The 27,021-nt window shown below is 36.8% G+C and overlaps 1 protein-coding gene and 1 long non-coding RNA gene across 6 annotated transcripts in view; one reads left to right on the top strand and one right to left on the bottom strand.

The window, feature by feature from the left end:
- The window catches only part of LOC133516485 (uncharacterized), a 469,629-nt gene that overhangs the window by 204,814 nt on the left and 237,794 nt on the right, over positions 1–27,021 (top strand). The window lies entirely within an intron of this gene.
- The window catches only part of LOC133516471 (multiple C2 and transmembrane domain-containing protein), a 225,741-nt gene that overhangs the window by 43,581 nt on the left and 155,139 nt on the right, over positions 1–27,021 (bottom strand). For 3 of the 4 annotated variants that reach the window (XM_061849432.1, XM_061849433.1, XM_061849431.1), the window contains exons 5-6: positions 3,204–3,304; positions 1,518–1,629 (exon numbers count right to left, since the gene is read on the bottom strand). In XM_061849432.1, the coding sequence (XP_061705416.1) occupies positions 1,518–1,629; positions 3,204–3,304 (213 nt within the window). Of the gene's footprint in view, positions 1–1,517; positions 1,630–3,203; positions 3,305–8,631; positions 8,782–27,021 lie in introns of those variants that run through there. The other variant, XM_061849434.1, reaches the window with a different exon arrangement.

The raw sequence follows: 27,021 nt of genomic DNA on the forward strand, positions 1-27,021 counted from the left end.
TTCTATATTGAACAGCAAGAATATTAATTTGTCATATCAATGCATGATTACTTGATACATTATAGGTAGGTATTTAGAATCCTTTTGATTTAAATTTCCAACAAATAACTGTATATTAAAAACGATATGTATGAAAGTCACTAACATTTCCTACAGCGAAGCTATAATTGCAATAAAAAATTAAAACATGCAAATGATAAAAAGTTGAAAATGATACTTAAAAAAATTAATGTGAAGTGTAAATGATAAATTGGTGAAAATATTGTGTAATCTTAATTGCAGCTAAAATAACTACCTATTGTGATTAATGTATTAATAATATTTATTTTCTTACATTATATATTTCTCTCTGGTTCGGTTGCAGTGCTCAAATTTTTATATGGTTATAAAATGCAAGATGGATTGACTTTTCGTCTACTTTCTAAATAAGAAAGTACAATAATAAAATGTATCAAACCTCAGAATAAAATAATATTTAGTATACACGTGTCAAGATGTCAGATAAATAGTACCTATATAGATTAAAACATATACCTACTTATTTTGTATATTTGAATTGTATTATCGAAAGTAGTGCTTGAATGGCGAAAAGGCGCGAGTGCTTGTAGCAAATTTGTGTGATTGCATTGAATAAGTCAGCAGGCGTTCATAAAATTTGAATGAATTTATGTTACAACTGTTCCAAAAAACAAAGTTAAGATATTGCATCGGTTAAGCGCGCGGTTGTTTTATGCGATAAAAGTAGCGTTGAACGCATGCGATCAAAGTAATGTAGGAAAAATGACATTTTACATTATATAATCTAATGACACTATATTCTGTGAGGCGGTTAACGCAGCGGTTAGTCATTTTTCATACATTCTGCACGCGTTCAACGCTGCGTTATCGCATTACCGCGCGCTTAAATATTTTCTTAGTATTTTTATTTTACATAATATGTCTTTATCCAACGCTTCTATAATTATTTATTTTATTTTCCCATTTTTCAACCATTAATTACTTTTGTTTCTGTTTGAATTTTGAAAAGATTTTTTTTATAGCTGTTGGTGTCAAAAATGTATTAATTCTTTTACCACCGAGCCAAGATTTAGACTACGGTACCTCTCTGTTTTGTTTTCGTCTAATGCTTAGTCAAATCGGATGCTTATGTAGCATCAGATATAACGTAGCGGGATAGGTGGTCAAAAGTATCTTAACATGCTCGTTATCATCTTGATAGAAGAGGCTGTTCAGATAATAGTAAGAATCTTAGCCTCTCCGATATAACAGACTGCGAGCTGCGAAAGAGCATAGGTACCCACTTTATGAATGGAATTCATTCATAGGTAAGTGTCAGGTAGGCACCTTTGCAGCTCACTTTACATAGCTCGTTTAAGAGTACGAAGAAAGCCGAAGCCGTGCCACATTACATATGGTGTGTGCATCGGCCTTTATTCTCGCCCTAACGTTAGTAAAACTGCGTGCCGTATTCAGTGATCAAGTGAGAAGTGTGTAGTGTAGACGAAGAAGACACCCACCGTTCTTGTCCATGGCCACGAGGTTCTGCCCTCGCTTCAGGTGCACCCTGAGCTGGAAGAACGAGTATTGCCGTAGTTGCTGTTCCCTGTGTCTTTGGGATTCATCTGGTTCCTGGAAATAGCAGAACTTTTAGGGAAAACGAAGTGATAACAACTTATTGAATCGGCAGTCGAAGTTTTCTTTGTTTGTACAATTTGTGGAAGCAACGAAAGGTTTTGACAGAACATAATTTTTAAACTGCCTTTTTTATTTATTTATTATAAACTGATCGACGATTCGCCCTAGTCATACCTGACCGGCTAGCATGAGTTGCGTTCTCGCGCGCGAGTCTATACTTTATGTCGCGCTACATGTATGGAGTCGCGCGCGAGAGAGAACGCAACTCATACTAGCAGGTCTGATCGAAAGTGAAGACAGGGCCTAAGATGGAGCTTACCGGTTCAGTAGTATCCTATTCTCTCTTGCTTTAAAGAGACCGAGGTCATATTTATCACGGAATACAGGTGGAGGGAGCCGTCAGTACCAGAAAAGAGGAGGCAAACGTTTGGTGCGAACAAATGGAACGTTTACCACGAACGGGTGCATTCGCTCCCCGCTCCTGGGTGTCCAATGATAGAAAGGGGAAGGTGGGATCAGATCGTGCAGTTCCTATGCGCACTCCCCGAAATGTCTTTTGTTTGTAAACGCCCTCTAAAAGTGCTCGTCAGGCTAATGCCCAATAGATGACACCCTGCTGTCACCTCTATCGCTAGTGACGTAAGATTAATGATACATGTACTAGTACAGTGACGAGTACTCGAACATCTATCTTAATTGTGTTCATTTTCTGTATATTTATTTCAACTCTTCGAATAATTATGTAAAAGCGCCTAGTCGAAAACCATAACAAAAATAATTTTAGAATACATTGCTAAGCCAAGTAGGCGGCAATAGTATTGATGTCACAGTAAATATATTAATAACAGTGTAATAAATAGTAGTTAGGTATAGTTAATAGATACCTACTAAGAATATATAATAGATATATTTTTAGTAGGTAGGTTGCTTCACATTAGGAAATATATTATGTTCAAGAAAGTCTATATGAACCCTTCTTGTAGAGTTTCGCTTCTATTATAATATTGTTTGTAATGAATATATGTATATATTCTTCAAAACCACTTCGACATATTTTTTAATAAAGTGTACCTACTGTATGTAGTTGTAGTAATATGGTAGGGTCTTTTTTATCATAAATGGTCAAACTTACGCCAAAATTTGATAGTCAAGGAAAACATAGTAGTACTACTACTGTAGCATGCGCGCGGATGAAATACTTAGTAGGTAAAATCTGCCGCACACGCCCGTGTCAATTAGCGACGGGCCCGATAGTTACCACCAAGTAAAAATAATCCCAACCAACCACTTCGGTTTGGTGGTAACTACTAGGAATATTTCTAAGAATTACCACCAAACAGAGTTGTGGGATTTTTTCCCTGTAGTTACCATCGGGACAAGGTGGGAAAAAATCCCAGTAGTAACCACTGGTAAAAACTTGGTGGTAACTAGTGGGAATAACCTTAGCGGCGCTCATAATATTTTTCGTTAACCCGCTCGTCCACTCCGTGCACACGCGCGAGCTAGCGAACGTTCTTGCGACTATAATCAAAACCCTTAAGGAGTTTAGAATGTAAGTTATAAGTTACCAATTGCAACAGATCCGCTGGCGGTTGTCTCGGATAGTGCGCGGGAGTTCCCGATGTGGACGGCGCCGGGTCCGTCGACACCTGCCGGTTCATCGATAGATCTGTCGACAAATAAACACAATGTAAGTGAATATCACTAATAGATGTGTGATGGGTGAGTTGTAGATAGTTTTCAAAAAGTTGTGGAAGTTCTCGGAAATAAAGGGATTTTTTAGAAACTTAATTTTTAAATTTTAGATCTTTAACGATGTGGAAAGTACCACAATTTTAGAAAGTACTCGTTATTTTACGCTCCTTCTAAAAAGCATGTAAATAATGAAAAATTGTAGAAATGTTCAAAGGATTCTGGTAAGTTTGGGTATCTCAGTTGGAACCTTTAGGTCATTAGAAGGTCCCGAGTTCAGTTCAGAGGGCCTACCTACCGCGAACCATCTTCAACGTGTTGCATCTCACGACAGCACTTGTAAATTCGTACGTAAGTGTGACACGGAGGCAACACGTCGAACCTGGGTCGCGGTAGACCCTCAACTCGTACGAGGCGATTAAATTTCGTAGTAACATACGTCACTATTTCAAATGGCAAATAAACCTACTCAGCTATGTTTTAGTGAGAACATATTGTATATACTTGTTTGTTCCAAAATAATTCATATTAAATGTTATATCATATCATCCCTTCATTCATAATAAGAAATTACAGGGAATGATTTAGCATTCCCTTTGCCAATATGTACCTATAATATTTCTTCATCCAAGATGATTGAAATATCTTGTCAAGAATGGAATTTAATCCAAACATAATCTTGTGGAACGTGATTTTTTTACAGAAATATCATTGGCGTAGGAAAGTAATTGAAAAACCTGCCATAGAGCGGACGAAGAGTAAAGTAAATTAAAAAACCTCTGGCGTAGCAAAAAAGCGTTAGTATTCTTCTTGCATATTTATTATAGTATTTTATGCAACAGTTGTATAAGAAGGGTCAAAAAAGGCGAGTGGCGTGAGTTACAATGTGAGCCGGAGCCGAAGGCGTAGGCGAACATTGTAAAGGAAAACGCCACGAGAATTTTTTGACCTACTTATACAACGTTGCATACAATATTTTTCCTACGAGTCAACAAAAATTAAATCTTAATTTAGGTAAACAAATTACAGCAAAAGTATATAGCCAAGACGCGCGAGCATACCTTGTTACGCGCCCGGCCCGCCCCGGGCCGCGGCCGGCCGGTCGGCGACACCTCCTCGTAACTCATGAGGCCCTGGTACTTGCAAAATTAATTTTTTGGACAGTTTTTTCTCAATTTTGGCCACCGTAGCCTACGGAGACTAACAAGCAACGCTAAACGGTCTTCGTAGTCTATGGGTGTTGCTATATTACGGGTGTCACATGCGTGTTTCTGACTTATGAAGTAATTATTTTTACTATACAACCAAATGAATATTTTGTACGTAGGCAGTAGGGATTGCAATCCGGTCCGGCGGATCCGGTAATCCGGCCGGATCCGGCACTTTTCAGGAGCTACCGGATCCGGTAAAAATCACCGGATCCGGACCGGATCCGGTATAATAAAAAAACGCCTAAATACAGCACGCGCTGTGCGTTTCAGATGGCAACAGATACGAGGTATGAAGTTGAACAGAACAAAAAACGAATGAAAAAGTTTAAATTTAGTAAGATAAAAATATATTTATTATGACGATGACTGGGAACAGAAGAGGATTTCTTCTTCTTTCATGTTGGTGGCACGATATGACGATTACATAAATACTGTAATATAAGGAAAAATGAAAGGATGGAGATGCCATAGAAGGCATTTGTAATTTATGCTAAAGAGAAGGTTAATGTCGTGTCATAATGTTGTGATAGGAGATTAACCGACTACAGTTGGGCACATCAATATGTGTGAATGAAGAATATATGATAATATTGATAATCTTTAGTTTTCTCCGATATGTGTATATATATGATATAATATAGATTATTTTCTATTCAAATTTAAGAGAGAATCTTTTGTCTTTACAATTTCATCCAATCTAATGCAATTTCCTTCATGTCCTGGTACACGCTACTCTACATACGTCTAGCCAATTCTTTATTTGATCTATGTAACTTTTCTTAGGGAGTCCCTTTCCGCGATGGTTTTCAATCATACATTCTATTATTTTTCGTATGAGATCGTCGTGTCGTGTGTTGTTCCTTATAATTTGACCAATATACTTTTCCATAAATTAAAAAAAGTACATTTTTTTAAGTCATACAGTCTACTACTTTTTCGGACAAATAAATTAGAGCAAGATAATACTAGAGCGCATTTAATATCATAATTGGTTAAAAGTAAAATATCTTCGTTAAAAGTAATAAATAATAGTAAGCGTAGGAGTTTAAAATAGAGTTCCGGTTACTCTGGTTATAATATTAGCGGAAAATCGTTGAGCATTAGACTTTTTGTTTGCCGCGATATCTATTGTCGAGTAGCAGTACTGAGAGTTCCGCTACTCGATGCTAGATGTCGACTACGAAAATAATAAGCGTTTTGGTACCAAAACTGATGTATGGAGTGAGCACTCTATGTACTTCTTATTTCTCTATGCTAGAATGGATGTCAACGTTAGAGTTTGTGAGGAAAGAGAAGAGTCGTGGAATGTATGGGACCCAATACATTCCACGACTCTTCTCTTTCCGAACAGACTCTACAAAGAATTCAACCAAAGAACAGTTACGAAAACTTGTCCTTTCAAGGAGCTCCAATTCCCACCCCACATCCCATCATCAGGCTTTGGAAACTAATCAAATTTATAGTTGTAAACGAAAATTTGAGCACTTTAGAATGGTTAAATATAATAAATTACCGATTTAAAATTTTGTTTTTAAAATGATATTGACATTGTGACACTTTTTAATACCAAGTTCTATTTTATTGTTAAGAAGTTATTTATTAACTTCAAATTATAGATTTAGGAATACGTATTACGCAAAAAACTAGAAAAATATGTCATTTAATTAACTTTTATATTCCTATACCAAACCGGATCCGGTCCGGCCGGATCCGGCCGGACTACAGCCAAAATCCGTCCGGATCCGGCCGGATTGAAAATCAATCCGGTTTGCAATCCCTAGTAGGCAGCAATGCACTTAGTTTAAAACTGTATTCGTTTTGGTTTTGTTAGGTTGGTAGCCATTAATCGCAGTAACATTATAGCTTATAAAAGCACAAGAGCTTTTATGAGGAATAGACAATATAGACTTTTCTTGAAATCTTTTATGTATGTTCTTATATTCGTGTTAATGAATGCATAAATGACAGATAACAGTAGAGGAGTAGGAAAATAAATTTAAATTCCCTAGAGGGGATTTGCTAATGGATAAAGAATTATAATGCGTGCAAAATCGTTGACGAAAAATGACTCCAGTTCGAGTTAACGCAAAATTAAAGTGGTTCAAAAAGATATAATAATTAATAAAACTTTGAATTCAGGAAAAGCTATGCAGATTTATGGAATAAAGTTGTAGGAATAAAGAAATAAAGATCTTTAAACCTAAAGTATTCCAAAAAGTAAAAACTTGTATCACTTATTTTTATAGATTAGAGGTTAGAAATATAATTTCATTATTCCATTATGTTTGATGATTCTTTGATACACTTGTATAGTTCGGTTATCCACGATGACGCGCGGATTTGTCAAATCTAACCTTTAATAATATGACGATACGAATCAAGGAACGCGTCGTCGTGAATGACATGATGTATAAGTACGTACCTATAAGTACTTGTCTGAGATTCAGGAGAATTGTGAATTTTCATCAAAGCTTAATAAGGTTATCCGCCGAATTATTAAGCACGCAAATTCTCGCTTCTTTTTGCCCTTAAGCGTTGAACAACGAACAAGGCAGTGAGTAGAATGTGCTTGCAGAATACAATACACCTTTGCGTTACGAAAACTTTGAGAATTGCTTAGCTTTTATGTTCAGCTAGGCTGTCGTAAATATTGTCTATCTACATATCATAAGAAACTAAATAATACTTCTTCTATTGTAGGTATTATTTAAGAGTGTACAATGGAACTAGATTTGTCTAGATAGTTCGCCATTGCTCTCAATACAAAACCTCTTTGTAAACCAATTTTATTACCTGCTATTGTATTTTATTGGTCTCGGCACTCGGCGAAGAAATCGGTCATCATTTTCTATAAAAATATTATTTGCGTGAACTATACAAGTTGGAACAAAAAAGTTCGTAATATACTTACCTACTTAACACAGATATTTTTTTATTCCATCAAAAAAGTTACCTGTCTCTAATAGCGATACATATATATACCCCGTGCAGCCAGTCTTGTACCTAGAAAAATAAGTCTAACCAGGGGGTCATTCTACATAATACTCGTACCTATACATACAATTTTTTTAAAACTATTGTCCCGAATGATCCAGAATCCAGATTTCGCCTGTATTGACGATAGTGAGGGCGCATAAACTGTAGGGGGTAGCACAATACCTCCCTACAGCTTATGTTTAATTTATGTTTCCAATTTAGACCACTTAATGGCAGACCCTACAAACGCATCTGTTTATGGCAGCATCTGTTTATAAGTGTATTGAGTTTGAAGGGTAGAGGTAAGAACAATATTTTATGGAAGAAATAGCTGCTCCAGCTGGCAGTTGTAAATAATAGTTGGAAATCTCTCCGGTGGCGCTAGGGTAGCACAAGGACATTACCTGAATTTAAACGTTATTGTCGGAGTGAAGTGCGCTGTCAGTGATTTTTTTTTATTAAAATAAAAAAATTGTTAATGATGTATTGTAGCGCCACTAGTTTAAGGTTGTTTGATGGATAATTTTCATACACAGATTGTTCTCCTTACCTGTACCCTCCATAGTATTAAGTATTAGCCCATGGACTGGAGCCACGTGACCTGCGGCGCGGCCTTGATTTGCCGCTCGCTGCACCGTCGGTCGTGTGCATTCAGTCCGTGGCCATAAAGTTCCCGATTCAGGTCAAAAAACCCACCAATAGCCTCATCCTCTTTCTTTCGGAAGAGGCGCATCCTTCGCCACCTCCTGACGGCGAGCTTAAGTCCCTTCATCAGCACATATAGTAGAGTAGCGCGCTGACGATTCCCATACAGTGCTCATCTACCACTCATCGCTACTCACCCTCTTCTTCCGGAAGAGGCGCATTCTCCACCACCTCCTGATAGCAAGCTGAAGTAAGTCTCTTCATCAGCACACAGTCGAGCAGCCCGCTGACGACCCTCCGCCATACTGTGCAGATCTGTCTCCCTTCCCTACTCACCCTCATTCTTCCGGAAGTGGCGCATCATCCGCCTCCTCCTGACGGCGAGCTTAACTCTCTTCATCAGCACAGAGTCGAGCAGCGCGCTGACGATCCTCCGCCATACTGTGCACATCTGTCTCCCATCCTTACTCACCCTCCTTCTTCCGGAAGAGGCGCATCCTCCGCCACCTCCTGACGGCGAGCTTAAGTCTCTTCATCAGCACACAATCTAGCAGCGCGCTGACGACCCTCCGCCGCCATACTGTGCACATCTACTGCCTCTCATCCACTGTACTTATCGTCATTTCATTACCGATTTGAGACGCATTGTAATGTGCTTAATCTTGATTAATTATCGTCGAATCATTATTACATTGGGATGACAGTAAAGTGCTACAGACATACAAATATAAGGTATTGACTGTTGTATTTATAAAAGTTTTTTTTTTCATGTCACTATGATGTTACTATAAATGTTGTATTGACTTGAAAAAAGAGCCCTTGGGGCCTACTTGCAGAATACTTTTTGGATTATTATTTACTATTTTTGAATAAGTTAATAAGGAATCTAAAAGTAGACAATTATTGCTCTTTCATTGATAGGAAAACTTCGGCAGCGGTTTGGTGCATTCGCCATCAGATAGGTATATATCGGAGCGGCAAAGATCTTCACAAATATGTGAACAAAGCGTTCTATTAACAAGACATTACAGTAGATGTTCAGACATTTTTGAGCACCTTGGCTGCTCCGTAAGATTGATTGTACCTGCACAGTAAGTAGCCATATGAATTAGACAGAATGACAAAGAGAGTATAGTTTTATTATTAGTTATACAGATTAAACTTACAGATTACTGATAAACTCGAGACGGGCGGTCTTCGATTTTCAAATTACATGCCAAGACAAAATGTGGCAAAACGTATTAAATGTTTATAAAATAGTTACGTAGTGTCACAATTTCGCTCGTTTCTTTAATGTTTATCTTTAAATTCTTAAAGAAACCCAGCAAAGTTCCGCTTTAAGTTCAACAAGTTTAACTTTGTAAACTCCGCACGTGTGTATTGGATGCTTTTTGATTCTTACTGAGTACTGAGTACTGAGTAGGTAGAATATATAACCTACTTGTAAGTAATGTCGATTCCTAAAACGATACAAAAGTAAGTGTTTTTTTTAATTATGTTTTGAGTAAATAAACATACGACGTTTATGTTTTCAACTTGTTACACTGCTTTCAATTAATTTACTGTGAGATACAGTCCCGTGTCCCAGTTACAGGTGACGGTAGGCTATTGCAAAGTGATTTTGACTGTATAATACGAACTTACTATGATGCACTCTGCAGTGATTGAGATTCGGACATAGTAACAGCAATGCTGGGACCTACTGCATGATTTATCATTATCATTAAGACTTACTGTACAATTATACATGCCATAATTTACATAATAAAGGTTGGCGGCCAGTTGTACAGACAGAGAGCGGTCTGAAGGCCTACCGCGAATACCGAAGTACGAAAATTGCGGACATCTTTCTCTGCCACTCTAATTACATGTCTTATTGAAGTAAAAGAGAAAAATGCTCACAATTTGTGAACTACGGTGATCGCGGTAGGCAAGCCTTAAGGGTGTTGAGGTTCTTAATGATTTGCTTGGCAGATTTGCGTAAATTTGTCTCATAATATTAATATTAATAAATAAAACTGCGACATTATTATTATTTGCTCAGTCGTATTTCCGGAAACAAGATAATACCCATGTCGTTGTTACAAACCGAACACAATATAACGGCCCGATTTGAAGAATGATTAAGACACGTTTAAGATCTTTGAAAGATCTTTAAAAGATCGATAACTAAACGACATGTCAAAATTGACGTTTATTTGGATTCCGCTGTGATCCCAATAAGATCTATCTACGATATTTCTAACGTCAAAGTGACATTGGTTGCCCGAATCAAGCTGCTTCTGTCAATTATACGACATACAAACGATATCTAAATGAGAACTTATCGTTATCGTATCTCATTCTTCGGAACCGGCCGTAAGTCCTTCCGATCGAGAACGTTAAATGAAAATTTAAATTCAGGCGTGCAATTTAATGCCAGATTTTTAAAGATATTAAAGTTTTAAAGAAGTTATGGTATAGTGGTGCATTGAGCTGCAAAGTTTATAAGATAGTAGCGACCAGCCCCGGCTTAGCAAGGGTCACACAAAACCTTAACCAATTATACAGTTAAACCTTCCTCAATAATCCCTCTATAGATAAGTGAAAACCGCATGAATAACCGTTCAGTAGTTTTTGAGTTTATCGCGAACATACAGACAGACAACACGCGGCGGGGGACTTTGTTTTAAAAGGTGTACTGATGTATAGAAAGGGGATCAGACCAGAGGGCCTACCGCGAACCACGTTCGACGTGTTGCCTCCCTGTCAAGCTTATGTACGAATTTACAAGTGCGACAGAGAGGCAACACGTCGAACGTGGTTCACGGTAGGCTCTGCAGGTCGAATGTCAGTTTTAGTGATGCACTGACGGCATGTAAACAATTTAGAGTCGGACCAAGGTAACTGCACGGCATTTGCAATGAAAAAATGTGGCAATCGTCACACGCCCCTATTTCCCGTTATAAATTCAATCCCTTTTTTATTTATGGTATACTTACACGATATCAAAAAAATTAAGTATCCTTTTACGACAAATTCGAAAACCAAATATTTTTGTATTTTAATGTTTTTTTAAATATTTAACCATAGAATAAATTTAATACCTATAAACAACCGTTATTATAATTAATATTACCGTTATTGCGCGGAGCGATGGAAACAACCCACTCGACAAACATGGCATTAAAGCTATTTGCATTACAGAAAGCTTCTGCCAACGGTGGGCAAACACCATTAACTTTGCATGAATATAAAATGACACACGGTATTGTTGTATATCTACAACCCCAAAAAACTGTTTATTTTAACTAAACGGTATGGAGAAATGGCCTTTTTGTGACCATGACATTCATTCTTTCATCATTCATTCTTTGTGTGACGACCCGTCTGGCCTAGTGGGTAGTGACTCTGCCTGTGAAGCCGATGGTCCTAGGTTCAAATCCTGGTAAGGGCATTTATTCGTGTGATGAGCGTGGATATTTGTTCCTGAGTCATGGGTATTTTCTATGTATTTAAGTATTTATAAATATTTATATGTTATATATATCGTTGTCTAAGTACCCTCAGCACAAGCCTTATTGAGCTTACTGTGGGACTTAGTCAATTTGTGTAATAATGTCCTATACTATTTATTTATTTATTTTTTATTCATATCAAATACAGCTAAATGAATATAACATACAACTAAATATAAAAGATGCGATGCTATATTATGTAAAACTGATTTGCGAAAATTACTTACCTACTTAAATTTTGAATTCATAAGCCGTACATACTAGGTACCTATATCATTGGGATGTTAGGTGTGCTATGTGCACCTGCATGATACATAGTTATTGATAAAAGACTATATTTAAACATATATGCTGCTTACAAAAATACCGGATAAGTGCGGGTCGGACTCGCCTACCGAGGGTACAATTTTTTTTTAATTTCTTATAAATTTATAGTTTTTAGGTTTCATCCTGTACTTGTAGTTTGAACCCATATTACTTGCTAAATTTCATACTTCCAGGTAAATGGGAAGTACCCTTAAATTTTGATTCCCTTGAGAGTGTTGATATGTATACGATTTTGCGGCATTGACGACCGAATATTTTTTTTACGTTTAGAAGTTTGATTTTTTCACAGCTTCAAGAGACTAAAGACCTGAGTACCTATATGGTTTTAATTTCAACTCGATATCTCTACGCGTCCCCGAGATAAAGGGTCTTAACAGACAGACAGAGATACTGATGGACAGACAGACAGACGGACGGAGGGATGCACAGACGGACGGACGGACAACAAAGTGATCCTATAAGGGTTCCCTTTTTCCTTTTGAGGTACGCAACCCTAAAAGAAACGAAAGACATATTTGAATACTCTATTTTTTTTATAGATTAATAACCCGTTATTTCATTGAGCCACTTTACCCCGTATAGCCTATTATAATCGTTTATAAGGAAAAGATAATTAATATAACCCAAAATAAACACAAGACAATGTATAATCATCGACCGTATTGCAAAGAGATAAGGTCCACTAGTGGTCACTTGACTTTTTAACCATCCACAACAAAATAGCATCGCGTGCGGTCTGTCATAATATAAAATTCACGAAGGCGGACCGTCGCGTCATCAAGTAAATGTGTGTAGATAATTTGAAAAGCTCTTACTTGACGTACTACTAAAGAAAGGCGGTTTTCTTATGTTATTTACAATACGATTACCTATAATTACTAGGATGCATAATAAATAAACGTGCATTGGAAATCACCGGTGGCTTTAACACGTTTAGGGAAAAACGTTAATGTGTGGTCAATAACGTTTTAACCTATTCGCCGCCATTGACTTGATATAAAGTCAGTAAATTTCGTGCCTCACACACCACGACTTCATATGTTATACGAGTTGTTTACGTGCAATTTTTTCATGGCGTTGTTGACACTTTTACTTCATTGACGTGGCAGTGAAATGGTTAATTATAAATGTAAATTATCGGTGAATAAAAGACAAATAATGGCTTAAGATAGTCCTAGAATAATTATTAGTGGCTCTGTGAGCGGTAGACCTCACGAACCTCCATGGCTTCACCCTGCATATTCAACAATTACAAAAACTGAAAAAAAAAAAATCAAACCTCACAAAATTTCACTAGAAACGGTTGACAATAGGGTTGTTTCCATCTACAAATCTTAGGGCAGAATTGTATCCCAATAAATTCTTTTGGATTATAAGAACATGTTAAACTACTTTTAGGGGACCTGTAATGACCATATTTTTGTAAATATTGAATTTAAAAAATCTTTTGGTACACGTCACGTGACCAAACTCGAAACGTTATTGAAGATTCTGATGACGTCACAACTCTCGGATTGACACTGTTGACAGTTAGACGATAAACAACAAATGACAAATGTCAGTTGACAGTTCGTATCTTCTACGTGTGTATGTAGTTATGTGTCAAACCGTAAACTGTGACATCACACAATTTTCAAAGAGCGTTTTGGGCGCGAAAGCATCTGTCAAAATATATTTTGTTAATTTAACATATTTAAAGCCATTTTTAGTATAAAAGTTGAATTTTAGGGCAACTTTTAGTTAATATAGAACGTAATATGTGACGTTCCACGGTAAAAGGTACCTTATGGCGGTTGGCGCTTACGTTGCATAGCATGGCATTAGTATTGGAGCGTCGTAAATAACAGCGTAAGCGCCAACCGCCATAAGGTACCTTTTACCGTGGATCGTCACATATAAGCGTTTCAAAAAATTGGAAACAACCCTATTGTGACCTGTAAAGGAACATCCGGACATACGAAAACATTTTTGCCCAAGCTGAAACGGCGACCTTCGCTAACGCTTCGGTCAGTAAAAGTAAGTGAGACGACCGCTTCTCCATACAAACGCTGTCCCAATTTTCCTCTCTGTATATCGACATTCTGGAAATAGTTATTTCTTTTACAAGGGGCAAAGTTGTTGTTTAACCGCTCGTGCTAATATTGATACCCGAGCAAGCGAAAGATTCCAAAATTGAACCACGAGCGTAGCGAGTGGTTCGAGAAGCGGAATCTTGAGCGTGGGAGCGAGGGGTTCAAGGCACGAGGGTTAAACAAACTATGCCTCCGAGTGAAACACGACGTTTTTCACCACACCAACGCGAGGAAAATAATAACTATGAAAATAGCAAAAAAAAACAAAACAAATCCAAATGGACGTAATTAAACATTTATCATCCAAAATCATCATTTGAAAGTCGATTCTACCAGCTAACATAAGGAAACAACTCAAATTTGCATCTTTACTTTGCCCCACATGTGGATAAAATGCAACTTTCTCATTCGTTTTTGAACAATCAAGAGGGCCTTTACCAGTTGGTGTGGTGAAAATATTTTTACATAATTTATAGCTATGCCCTATGCCTCTTCATTTAACTTTTATCAGTGTTTTAATTATTATAAGAATTAGGAGAAAAAATGTAACGAATGGGCACAGCTGATATACATCAAATGTGTCAAAATATGTTCAATTATGTTAATATCCACAGAAAAATGAGGACGATGTTTGTATAGAATGGCGATTTCACGCAGCCGTCTCTCTTTTTAAGTCCCTTTCAATCTAAATTTTGAAAGATGGTTCCCGTTCGGAGGGCTAGTCGATTAGAAAGAACCATATGAGATGAGAGACAAAGCTGTGCCAGATTCCCATGTCGGTGATGAAGAGTGAGCCGTCAAAAGCATTCGATAAGGATTTTAAAGAAAAACGGGACAACACACTTTCTATTTTTGACGACCGGTTTGGCCTAGTGGTTAGTGACCCTGCCTACGAAGCTGATGGTCCCGGGTTCAAATCCTGGTAAGGGCATTTATTCGTGTGATGAGCATGGATATTTGTTCCTGAGTCATGGGTGTTTTCTATGTATTTAAGTATTTATAAATATTTATATATTATATATATCGTTGTCTAAGTACCCTCAACACAAGCCTTATTGAGCTTACTGTGGGACTTAGTCAATTTGTGTAATAATGTCCTATAATATTTATTATTTATTTATTTTAAGTGTTTTTAGGCATGGCCATTATTTTAATTTGTATACACTTGCTAATCAGGTGATTGGCTAATTTTAAAACTAACTGCATTACTTACCTAGTAGGTACTTAAGAATAATCGGTCGGTTTGGCTAAAACACTTTTTACTTGCTAATTATTTAAGAAATAAAACTTTAAAAATTCAAGTAAGTTTAGCACGTAGTTCACGTTTGTTTCTAAATCTTAGCGCAGCTACCAATATTACCAACACATAAACAACGCACAACACAGCAGATAAAAATGTGTCCTTCAGCAGGTTGACCCCCAATTAATTAAAATCCTCGCCTGAGCGCCTAACTAAGATCCCAATCATTTGCGCCGTATCAAACGAAACGGTAATGTCTCTCTATCACTTTTCCATATAAATGCGACAGACAGACATTAGTGTTTCGTTCGCTACGGCCCAACGCAAACGATTGGCATGTTGGTTAGACCCCTTGCATTCAAACTAGATATGAAAAACTAGAATTTCCGGTTATATGGATTATTTTGTTTCGATTTCCAACAATAGGCGTATTCTGATTGTAGTAACAGGTTATAAAAAATAGGACAAGTGCGAGTCGGACTCGCCCACCGAGGGTTCTGTACTTTTTAATAGTTGTTGTTATAGCGGCAACAGAAATACATCGAGACGGACGGAGAGCGGAGTCTTAGAAATAGGGTCCCGTTTTACCCTTCGGGTACGGAACTGTTATGGCTGTGATTTGGCAGTGTCAAAAGTGGAAATTCTTCAACTAGAAACGTCACTCTTGACACTGAAAGATCATATCCCTAACAAATCCAGATCAAATTTATAACGTGCTATTACAATCAGAATACGCTTCTGGGTTTTCATTTCTTTATAGTTAGTAGTCAAAGTTGGCATTATTATATAAGTAATTTGCATCCACCAGCTGCCCATTAGTTTTGACATTCCTATTACCTAACTACGTATAATAAATGCGATAGTAATAATATTTAAGACTAAGAATTCACTCATTGGTCTTTCGGGGAAATGGACGAACTAGGATTTTCATCAGCGGTCATTTGGGGAATGAACGGACAAAAAAGTGGGCCAACTAAGAAATGAACGAACAAGGAATTTGGACGGTGGTCGTTTGGGGAAATGGACGTAAGTGACCGGATCCAACTATTCTGTTGTTATTGTTAAGTACTGTCGGTCGGTCGATGGTCGGTCGGTGCTAGCAAACTTAAGTGGTTATTCCACTATGTGGAGTGTTATGCCGCTCCAGGGTGTTTGCAATGGATGTTTAAGGGCCTACTAAAGCCGTGAATACCGGTTCGTAAGCCACGCCCGCTAGCTTCCTCACTCCCCGCTAGCACGCACACATGGAAGCGCTCCGCGGAGTCCGCGGCGCACGTGAAGGTGAAAGCTCCATCTAGCGTTACAAAAGTTAACTACGATTATACGCGGTCGGCCAAAAACTTAATTCTTAGAAAATAAAAAAGATGGCGTTATTACTTGCTACTAGAAAATAAAAAAATATATTGTTGTAAATTGTAATAAATCTGAGACTACAATATAGCCAAATTTTATTGTTGATTTTTGGAAGATGTTAATAGTACAGTCTACCTATCTTTTTAAATTCGGTGTGATAACTAACAATGTAAGATTACATTGTTAGTTATCATATTTTATTTAGTAATATATTGTTGAGGCAGGAAATACAGGGTGCCGTTTTCCGACGACCAATTTTTCGGATGATATTGAATCACAGTTGTCAGTGGTAACTACCTACATATAAAAAAGAAAAAAGTAAGTAATATGGTAACAACGAAAACTACCAAAAAAAGTGAATTAAGTATTTTTATTACGCTGAAATATGTAATATTCAACTAATAACTTTGAAACAATTACTCAAACAATCAGGGTGATTCTTAAATTGTGTCCAGAAAAATATTTTTTCATAAAAGATTTTTATTTTTCACATATTGTTACGTATAAAAAGCATTTTTTGATGCATATGGTCAAGCTTAATACCCTCAGGAAAGGTAAATAAAATGAGTACATAATCACGGCTGTCACAAAGTGTCCCTCAGTCGTGACGTTTCGGCATTTTGGCGGCCAACTCCACTATTTTGAATTATACAATATTTTTAATATAGCCTAAGTTACTCCCATGACTACGACACATCGAATGACAGCTCATACGTTGAAATTCGTCATACTAGCGCTGTAGAGCGTGACAAAGAATCGGATACACATCATACATCCACATACACGCGGAAACCATTTTTCTGCTTTGGGCAGTTGGGCAATAATAACAAATGAACGTAGGTAATAAAATCCATTTCTAAAGAGTGAATATGCCTCTAAATTAATCAAACTAATTGAGAATGTCACGACCACGTGTCTATATGACACGAACGTGGATTCAATAGTCCGTGGCGGGGACAGAATTTTGAGGCCACTGTCGTGACAATTTGAAACATGTTCGGTATTACCTAAAAATTACCTTTGACTTTGCAAATATTAAATAATTAGCTCAATCTCGAATGTATTAGGTATATCTTATGTTACAAACAATAACGTGAAATGAGTACTGACTTTTAAAACTCAAACACGGCGGTGACGCGTTAAGGTTGACCTTTTTTTTAATTAAGTAACACAAATAAATAATTTTCGGTAACACTTCTCCCTTCAGCCATTTGCAAATCTGACAACAACACAGTATTGCTGTTCTAAAAAAAAGCGTTAAAAAGGCTGCCAGACGTAAAGGTAACTTTCTACCGAGTACTGCATGTTTATATTACCACGCGCGTCGGTGACACGAAAACTGATCACAAGATGTATGTTATTATAGTACATTACGATACAAGTGCGAAAAATAGGAAATTCGAAACGAGTGGCGATAAATTAAAACACGACCGAAGGGAGTGTTTTAAATCGACACGAGTTGCGAATTACCTATTCGCACATGTATCGTACAACGTTTTACAGTACATATGGCCCTTTAAATGTTCGACACAGTAACATAATATGCTACTTCTCGCACTAGTGCTATAAAGTAGCCCCATATGTACTGTAAAAATTGTTATAAAGTCGTTATATATCCATACAATTTTTAAACCGTATTGTGGAATAGGTGTAAGTGTTAACATTTGATATAAAATTCTTCCAAAAACACTTTCAAAGAAAAATAAAATATCATAAAATCGGAGGAAGTCACACTACACGTTCCGTGACATTTAGAACTTCTTAATATGTTTCTAATAAATGCTCTTAGGATATTAGGTTGACATAAAACTAGAGGTAAATTACTAAATATATTGACATTTAGTTTACTTATTTTCTTAAAAATATATGCTATTCTTACAGGTAACACAATTGTTATTTTGACTGTTTTTAATTTAAGTTAATTTGTATTGTATTTTCGATTGTTTGTGATGTAATTATGGGTCTTTCACCTGAAATAAACGATTTCATAATATCGTTCCCCTGGCTTTGGTTCACTGTGATTTTCATTCCCGTGTGTTTTGATATAAAATGTATTCTTCATGGGCATGTACAATGTTAAATCATATGTCAAGTAAATGATTATTTACTTTCATGGATTAAGTAAAAATTATCGTAATCATAACAGTTGATCAAAGACATACTTATTTCTTTTCCCCTGGTTCTCATTCTATGCCTTTGGACTGGGGTTTTAACTAAAATCAACGTGTGGTACTTCGTTCTATAGATCTTAAAAATAACATTAAGTTGCTAAGGGTGTTCTATGATTCAGTGTATTATTTTGGAACGAATTGTTCCGAAATTCATTGTCATTATGTCATTCCTTGTCATTCCCTTATCGGTTTTTTTCATTCCCTCGTCGCTTTTACATTCTTTTTATCGATTTTATTATTCCCCTGATAGGTAATAAATTGACCAAAATGTATGCCTATTCGATTGATGTGCTTATATTGAAATTATATTTAATAATCTGATTTCAAAGAACGACCCTTCAATGCCCGCCATAAGCTAATTGGTTGGCTAATGGTTTCAAGAGCATGGACAAATAAAGTATAGACTAACATTATCAACACAGAATCGCGTTCCTCTGAAATGAAAAGTTTGATCGGGATATCCATAATTGCACAACGCCGTCTATTAGGAACTACTTTAATTATCAGACAGTTAGACAAGAGGTTGAAGCACCGAACCAAGTGTAATGAACTGATACTGCTGTTAAATGGCTATAGCAGTTGCCTCAACTTACAGGAAAGCGATTTTGTAAAGACATTGTTAGTAAGCGATTTTGCTAAGTATAAAACTTTAATCGTCTTTGTCAAGACTAAGATATATTATTAAGGTATAAAAGTAGAGCGGTATAATTTTAAAATCTGAAAAAAAAAAGAAATTAAAAACAGTTTAAGTTCTAAGATGTACATTATCAAAAACCATCCTGTATATGTTAATATTATAGTATTTTTCAAACTCGATGGGTAGGGTGACAGGTGTTATCTCTATATAATTTTTAACCTAAAAAGGCCAAATCTCGCAAAATCGTATTGAAACGACAGCTGTCAGCGTACCCATATAAAAAAAACTATAGATAGCACCACACACGAGCTGAAGAGTTACATACGCGTTGCCGACCCTAAACTCGCCCCCCCCCCCCCCCCCTCGTTGAGCTCTGGCAACCTTACTCACCGGCAGGAACACAATACTATGAGTAGGGTCTAGTGTTATTTGGCTGCGGTTTTCTGTAAGGTGGAAGTACTTCCCCAGTTGGGCTCTGCTCTAGATCTGGAATGACATCCACTAACTGTGCCCTACCACACAAAGCGAGATGAAATTCACAATGCCCATACCTCTCTTATCACAATGCCCATCTCTCTCTTTGAATGGCAATTTTAAGAAAGGGACGATTCGGTACGTTTTTCTTATTGCTCCTTGTCAAGTAAAATCAAACTGAAAATCATACTTACTTTACTCTTTGCTGAAAAGTCATATTAGTCATTGACGTTTTGACAGTATCCTGTTAAATAAATTATGTGAATTGTTCTCAAGGCATGCGGATTACAAATCAGAGGTCGCTGGTTCAAACCCCGGCCCGTGCAAACGAGTTTTTTTTTTCTAATAAACGTGTTGAATTTTTTAGTTTTTTTTAATATAATAAGTATATTTGTTTTACATAAAGATTACCTAGGCTATACAAAAATTGGTATAAATAAAATAAAATTATTCGTGTCATTAAAATATGCTTTTAATACACATATTTAAAAGAATAACTTTATTTCTGTATAAGACACACAAGATTTACTTTTACAATAAAATAGAAAATAAGCAATATAGATATTATATAGGAACAAAAAAGAAAACAAAAAGTTACGATTAGATTTGATGGGTCTATAGATGACTCGCATTTTTTCTTTGGTGTCTACACGACCACACAGCTACCGATACATTACAGAAGCTGTCGAAATTTCCTTACTCGTTGTAATTGTTCAAAGAGTATTAGACTTTGACGTAGCTAAGCAAACACGCACACATGCGTAACGTATAGGCCTGTAAAGATAGCTCCATTCGAAGTAGACCTCGGATTCCGTTACTAGTTAATAGAGCTACGACTCAACGTTTATTGGATATGTCGATTTTACGTAATTTGGAGCGCTGCGCGATTTGACATAGGTCTTACCTCTTTGAGGCACCACGGCCATCTAACATTACTGGCATAAAGGACGCATTTATGACTTTGACGCATGACAGAAAGAGAAGCCGAACTGCGTAAAATGGGCGTTTTCTGTTGAATTCATAAAATCAAAATCGAGAATAAATCCGTTTGTATAAGATAATAAGTTAATATTTAGTTGAATGATGTTTAAGACGAGATGAAAACCTTTACTTTAAAGTGGATTATGCTGGATGAAGATGTGTTTTCTAGTTGCACTGAGGTAAACACTAAAAATGTAGATGTAACTTTGGATTTATATTCTATCGAGAAAATTTTAAGCCTTTTTGTTTCGACTAGTATCATACCTCTTATCATATAGTCAAGATACATATATCCGAAAATCACGTCTGTTTGTTTCCGGGGCTAGCCCCTGCCACGCTTCAAAGATCCCGTTATTTTTCGATGCAGGGCCTTAATATGTTTATAAGCATATTATATACCGGGTGGACATGTAACAGCATTAAATTAAACTGTAGGCCGTACTCTTCAAGCCAACATTTGTTCAGCGATTTTGTAGCCGACTAACTAGAGCGGTAAATGAAAACTATGTTCTTACAGTAAAACAATATAATAGTTAAAATATGTACAATAGAATAAAATAATATCCGTTAGTACGCGAGTCTAAACCAAATAAATATGGCCTTAAGTTTCGAATTACAATGTTCATCGAGCCGAACGATGAATTCCGGCAGCGGGTGCTACTGCGGGCTACGTGGGTACTACTGCGGGGTACGCGGGTACTACTGCGGGCTACGCGGGCTCGCCAGGCGCAAGCAGATAAAACTTTAGCAGCGAATATCAAGAAAAAAAGAAGCTTCAATCATGCGTATTCAATTTTTTACCAAAAGAAAGGGCCAAAGAGTAAAATATGTATTAGAAAGGGCTTCGTTAGAAGTAATTTTCAACAATAATTTAGCATTTAAGCTTTAAATAATATTAAATTAATCTGAGTTGCGCTATTCTAAAAATTGTAGTGAAAATTTTACATGAAAAAACAAAAAACAAGCAACACTGGCCTAGTTTTTTCAACACCGGCGAGTGCGCACGGTGGCTGCACCATGCAGGCTTGCCATGTAACTAACTTTTAAAATAACTTATGTTTTGATTTCTACTACACTTTACAGTTTATTCTAAGTGGTTAGACTTAGGTATCTAAGTTGAATATTTAATATTTATTTATAGTGTGCTGTGCATATAGCGATGTCTCCCTAAGCAAAGTGAATAATGTACCCACTACCTATTAATAATGATGAGACAATTCTGCATTATTTGATCTTCTAAAATAGTAATCCTTGACATTTGAACTTATTGTCTCGAAATGCTGAGAAGCAAGACAAGTCTGGACGATTCAATTAGCATAGTAATGGGGATTTCGTTCCAAAACTTATCGTTATTGTATCTCATTCTTCGAATCGGGCCGTTAAACGTGTATGTTATCAAATATAGCGCCATCAGTCAGATATGATCAAAACGAAACTGAGCTTTATGACACATTGTTCATAATAATTTCAATAGATTAATTTGACTTTGGTTGTTTACAAATTAACGGATTTAATTGGAGTTGGTGACTCAGACAGTCTGCGGTGTTAATGAAGACCTTCATTAATAATGTTTTAATAGATACATATATCAGATACAAATGGTTTTAGTAGATAATATATATAAGTATTAAGATTTGCCTAAATATTTTTATCCTAGGTATTAACTACCTAAGAGAGTAAAAAGGAGTCGTATCTTTTTTTATAATATAGGAGGCAAACGAGCAAACAAATCGCCTCATGGTAAGCAATGACCGTCTCCCATGGATACCCGGAACACCGCTCGTGCTCTTCTTGAAGTTTTAAGGTCGTATCGGTCTGGAAATATCGCGAGCGACAATTTATTCCACAGTTTCGATATGCGAGGCAGGATGCTTCTGCAGGAAGCAAAAACGGACAGTTGAGAACTGCCAACCATATGGGATGTTTCTGGAGGAAGGAGAAACGGACAGTTGAGGACTGCCAATCATATAGGATGTTTCTGGAGGAAGGAGAAGTGGACAGTTGAGGACTGCCAATCATATAGGATGTTTCTGGAGAAAGGAGAAACGGACAGTTGAGGACTACCAATCATATAGGATGTTTCTGGAGGAAGGAGAAACGGACAGTTGAGGACTGCCAATCATATAGGTACCTAAGTGGGGAAGATGACAATATGGTGATTCAAATCGGTGTCTAAATATTAATAGTAAAATGTTTTTGGAGGAAGGAGAAACGGACAGTTGAGGAGTGCCAATCATATAGGTACCTATGTGGGGAAGATGACAATATGGTGATTCAAATCGGTGATCTAAATATTAATAATAAATAATAAAAACCTCCTCTGAAGCATGACAGGGATTGGGCTTTGAATTTCTTCGCGGATGTATGCAGGATTTCTCACAATGTTTTTCTTCACCGAAAAGCTGGTAAATATTAAACGATATACCGTACATAAGTATTAACAATTTTAACTTGTTCCTGATCGTATGCACAATTTTAATGTGCCTATTGCATGAATATACGGTACGCTATCTATTTCTGCCTACGTTATCTTCGGACAGTATCGATGTAAAGCTCAAATTGGGTCATGCTAGGCAGATTTAAATGTCGGACCGCTCTATATATAAATATACTAGTAATAACAATAACCATTAAAGATCAGTCAATATTTATACATCATTTGCATATAAACTCCATCTACGCTAAGTTTGTATTGTACCTATAGTTTGTGAGATCTAAGTTCTAACATTTGACACGTGACAACGCCCATAGAACGTAAACGCGCATGACCAATTGAAATTATACATAAAATCCCGTAATAATATTAGGGCATATCAACTAAAAACAATATTTAGCTTTTCTTCTTCTTCTTTTTGTGTGAAGGGATCATGACTAAATAATATTTTGCCAATATCTTGCCACCTCTAACCCCCGGGGGGTAGCTTTTATGAGGTCTTCTACAGTGCACGTAGTTGGACACAGGGAACACTCCATCATATGTTGCGTAGTTTGTAGCTTATACAGCTTAGGTAGATTTTCTTAAACATAACTTAACTTATGCTGCATTGTTTTAGATCATAGTTATTGAATAATTTATCACGCAAACAGTTACCTACCTATTATGCCTATTTTTTTTTAAACAGTGTTGTGGCTGATTCTATCGTTTCGATTCATATGACATTTCCGTAAGTTGATAAAAATTGATAATGTAATAATAAACGATACATTTAAGACGCACACAAAATATAAGTATAAAAAGGTTAGTTACTGATACAAATGAAACGAATACAAACGAATAATACAGATACAAAAATCGGCTATAAAATCGATTCGAACGAGTTTATAATCTCTAGAGAACGATTCGTTTATCAAATAAACGATACTTCACTACAAACTTCAAAAGCCAACTGTTAAATGTTGGAACTTAGAGCTCATAAACTGGCCATAACAAAAAAAAAACAACAATAAACTGTGTCTATTTAACATTCATAATGTATAACCAAACCATAGGTACTTGACGTAGCACCTGGCGTGAAGACTTAAAGAAGGACTCTATCAGTATTATAAATGACTAATTAAGGTAAAACCATAAATTAGGTAAAACGTGATTTTGATCTTCCTAACCACGAGGAATAACAATTATTCGTAAATAAATCACTTTAAGGTTACCTTCCGGCATCAACTGTTAGTTGTTGCTAAATTAGTGGATCAACTTTTTCTTGCGAGTTGTTGCCATAAGTGCTTATCCAAACATGCATTTCTTGGTTGTTATTAGGGTTCTGTACCCAAAGGGTAGAAACGGGACCATGTTACTAAGACTCCACCTTTTCGTCTGTTTGTCTGTCACCAGCCGGTATCTCATGAACCGCGATAGCTAGACAGTTGAAATTTTCACAGATGATGTATTTCTGTTGCCGCTATAACAACAAATAGTAAAAATAGAAAATAATAAATATTTAAGTGCGGCTCCCATACAACAAACGTGGTTTGCCGTTTTTTGCGTAATGGTACAGAACGCTTCTTGCGCGAGTCCGCCTCGCACTTGGCCGGTTTCCATTTTATTATGATATATATGTATGTATCACCGAAAAGCTGGTGGTAAATATCAAATGATATTTCGTACATAAATTCCGAAAAACTCATTGGTACGAGCCAGGATTTGAACCCGCGACCTCCGGATTGAAAGTCGAACGTCATATCCACTCGGCCACCAACGCTTACGAACATAATAATAATGGAACATACATTATGTAGATAAGTATGCTCGTAGAATATGTTACAAAATGTCTTCTGTGTTACCGTCGTATTCTGGCTGAGGGGCCTAGCCAAGTTGACAATCGTAGATAGAAAACGCCAGCCGAAATACGATTGTCATCTTGACTAGGCCCCAAGGACAGAAAACAAATTAATAGTTGATCCACCCACAAGTTACATAAACCTACATTTTCCACAGTAATCTGCCGAGTGATCATTTTACAAAAGCACTCGAAACCTTAGTCTCAGCTTGGCCTAGCAAGTCACGTTTCGGTACTTCAGTCAAGAGCTTAGTCATTTCTCGGCCTGACATGGGTTGTCATCGACAATGGAAATCTGAGTCAGTGTCGAAATAAATGTGTTACTATTTGTCAATTTAACATGGTTCCTTGGTGGCCTAGACCTAGAGTTCCATCCCGTCGAGTATCAACTCACGTTTAGTAGTAAACATTTTCGCATGAACGTTTAGCAAAATTGACTACTCGAGTTTGGAGGAGTAGAACAAATTATAAATGATACCTCGGACATAAATCTGGCGTACAATCCTTTAGAAAATTTATATCCGTGGCGATGACGGTAAAAGAAAGAGAACCGATCGACAGATATGCTTGATAGTAAGCGGTCATCATAACCTAAGGACACCGGCAACTTCAGAGGTGTTACATGCACGTTTATGTCTCCTTTTTTGAAGAACTACATTAATGTTATAGTCTCTCGGGAAAACTTTGGCTCATTTTACAGCCGGAGCGTCCGCGGGACGAAATTGCTCAAACTGCACAGTGCGCGCACATTTAAGTTCCGGGGTATGAGGATGAACGGCCTGCTGACTATGAGCGGTGCGGTGGTAGAAAGCGTCATGTCAAACAGTTCTTCAGAGCACAGCTCGTTGTGTTCTTACAATCAGTATAACACACATAAAAAGGCAATTTTTCCGACTTAATAGTTTAATATCGCTTGTAAAACACATGTTCAATGATTCAGTAAATTCAATTGTTTCATAACTTTATTGCCATGGCAGAAGTTTGGGGAAAACGGAGGAGAAAATTACAAGCGAGTATCTCGTTTAACATTTTATAACGTTTATTCTGAAATATACAATTTTAACGTACCTAATATTATTGGAATTCCTAGTTTATTTAAAGACGATGGCCTAGGGCGCTTTTGTAATAGGGAGCATTTGCATTTTGCTTTGAATACAAAGTGGTTGGTAACTGAGATTCAACGATAATAGTCGTTCGTACCTTTCATAAACGCTTCACTGCTGGGGTTAAGCAAACGAACGGTTTAAAACAAACTTGGACGTAGGTAATCGCTTGATATAACATAATGAACATTTCCCTGACCTATATGTTGAGTTCTAAACATGGCCAATTAGTTGAACAGTTATATAATATAATTATGTACCTATAGGTAATGGAAATGTTTATTAAATATAAGAGTAAACTTTAGCTGAAGCTATTGTTATGATGGCGGAATGTAAAATGCCGATTTCAAAATATATTTACAAGCAAAGTTGAAAAAGAAGGAGGTAAGCATCATAATACTCTCGCGTTTTGTATACATATTTAATGTCTTGTAAATTTAATTACTTTACCTTTTATCTGACGTTTTCAGCCAGGTTGCACTAGCTATGGCTCGGAAGACTACCTACATAGCTAGTCTTCCGTGACCAGACCTAGTAAGCATCAGGCGAAAAAATGCTTTAGACATCGACTTAGACCCCAGTCCCTCATAACCCGCAGTTCATATATGAGAACTGAAACTTCCAATATCGGCCCGACATAAGTCGTTCACTTTGTTCGCAAGTGTGGCTCGCAAGGAACATCTCATGAGAGTTGTCAACGATAAATGTAATCCAAAATCAACTCAAGACTCTA

This window comes from Cydia pomonella, chromosome 3, assembly GCF_033807575.1.
Source record: "Cydia pomonella isolate Wapato2018A chromosome 3, ilCydPomo1, whole genome shotgun sequence".
NCBI classification, from domain to species: Eukaryota; Metazoa; Arthropoda; class Insecta; order Lepidoptera; family Tortricidae; genus Cydia; species Cydia pomonella.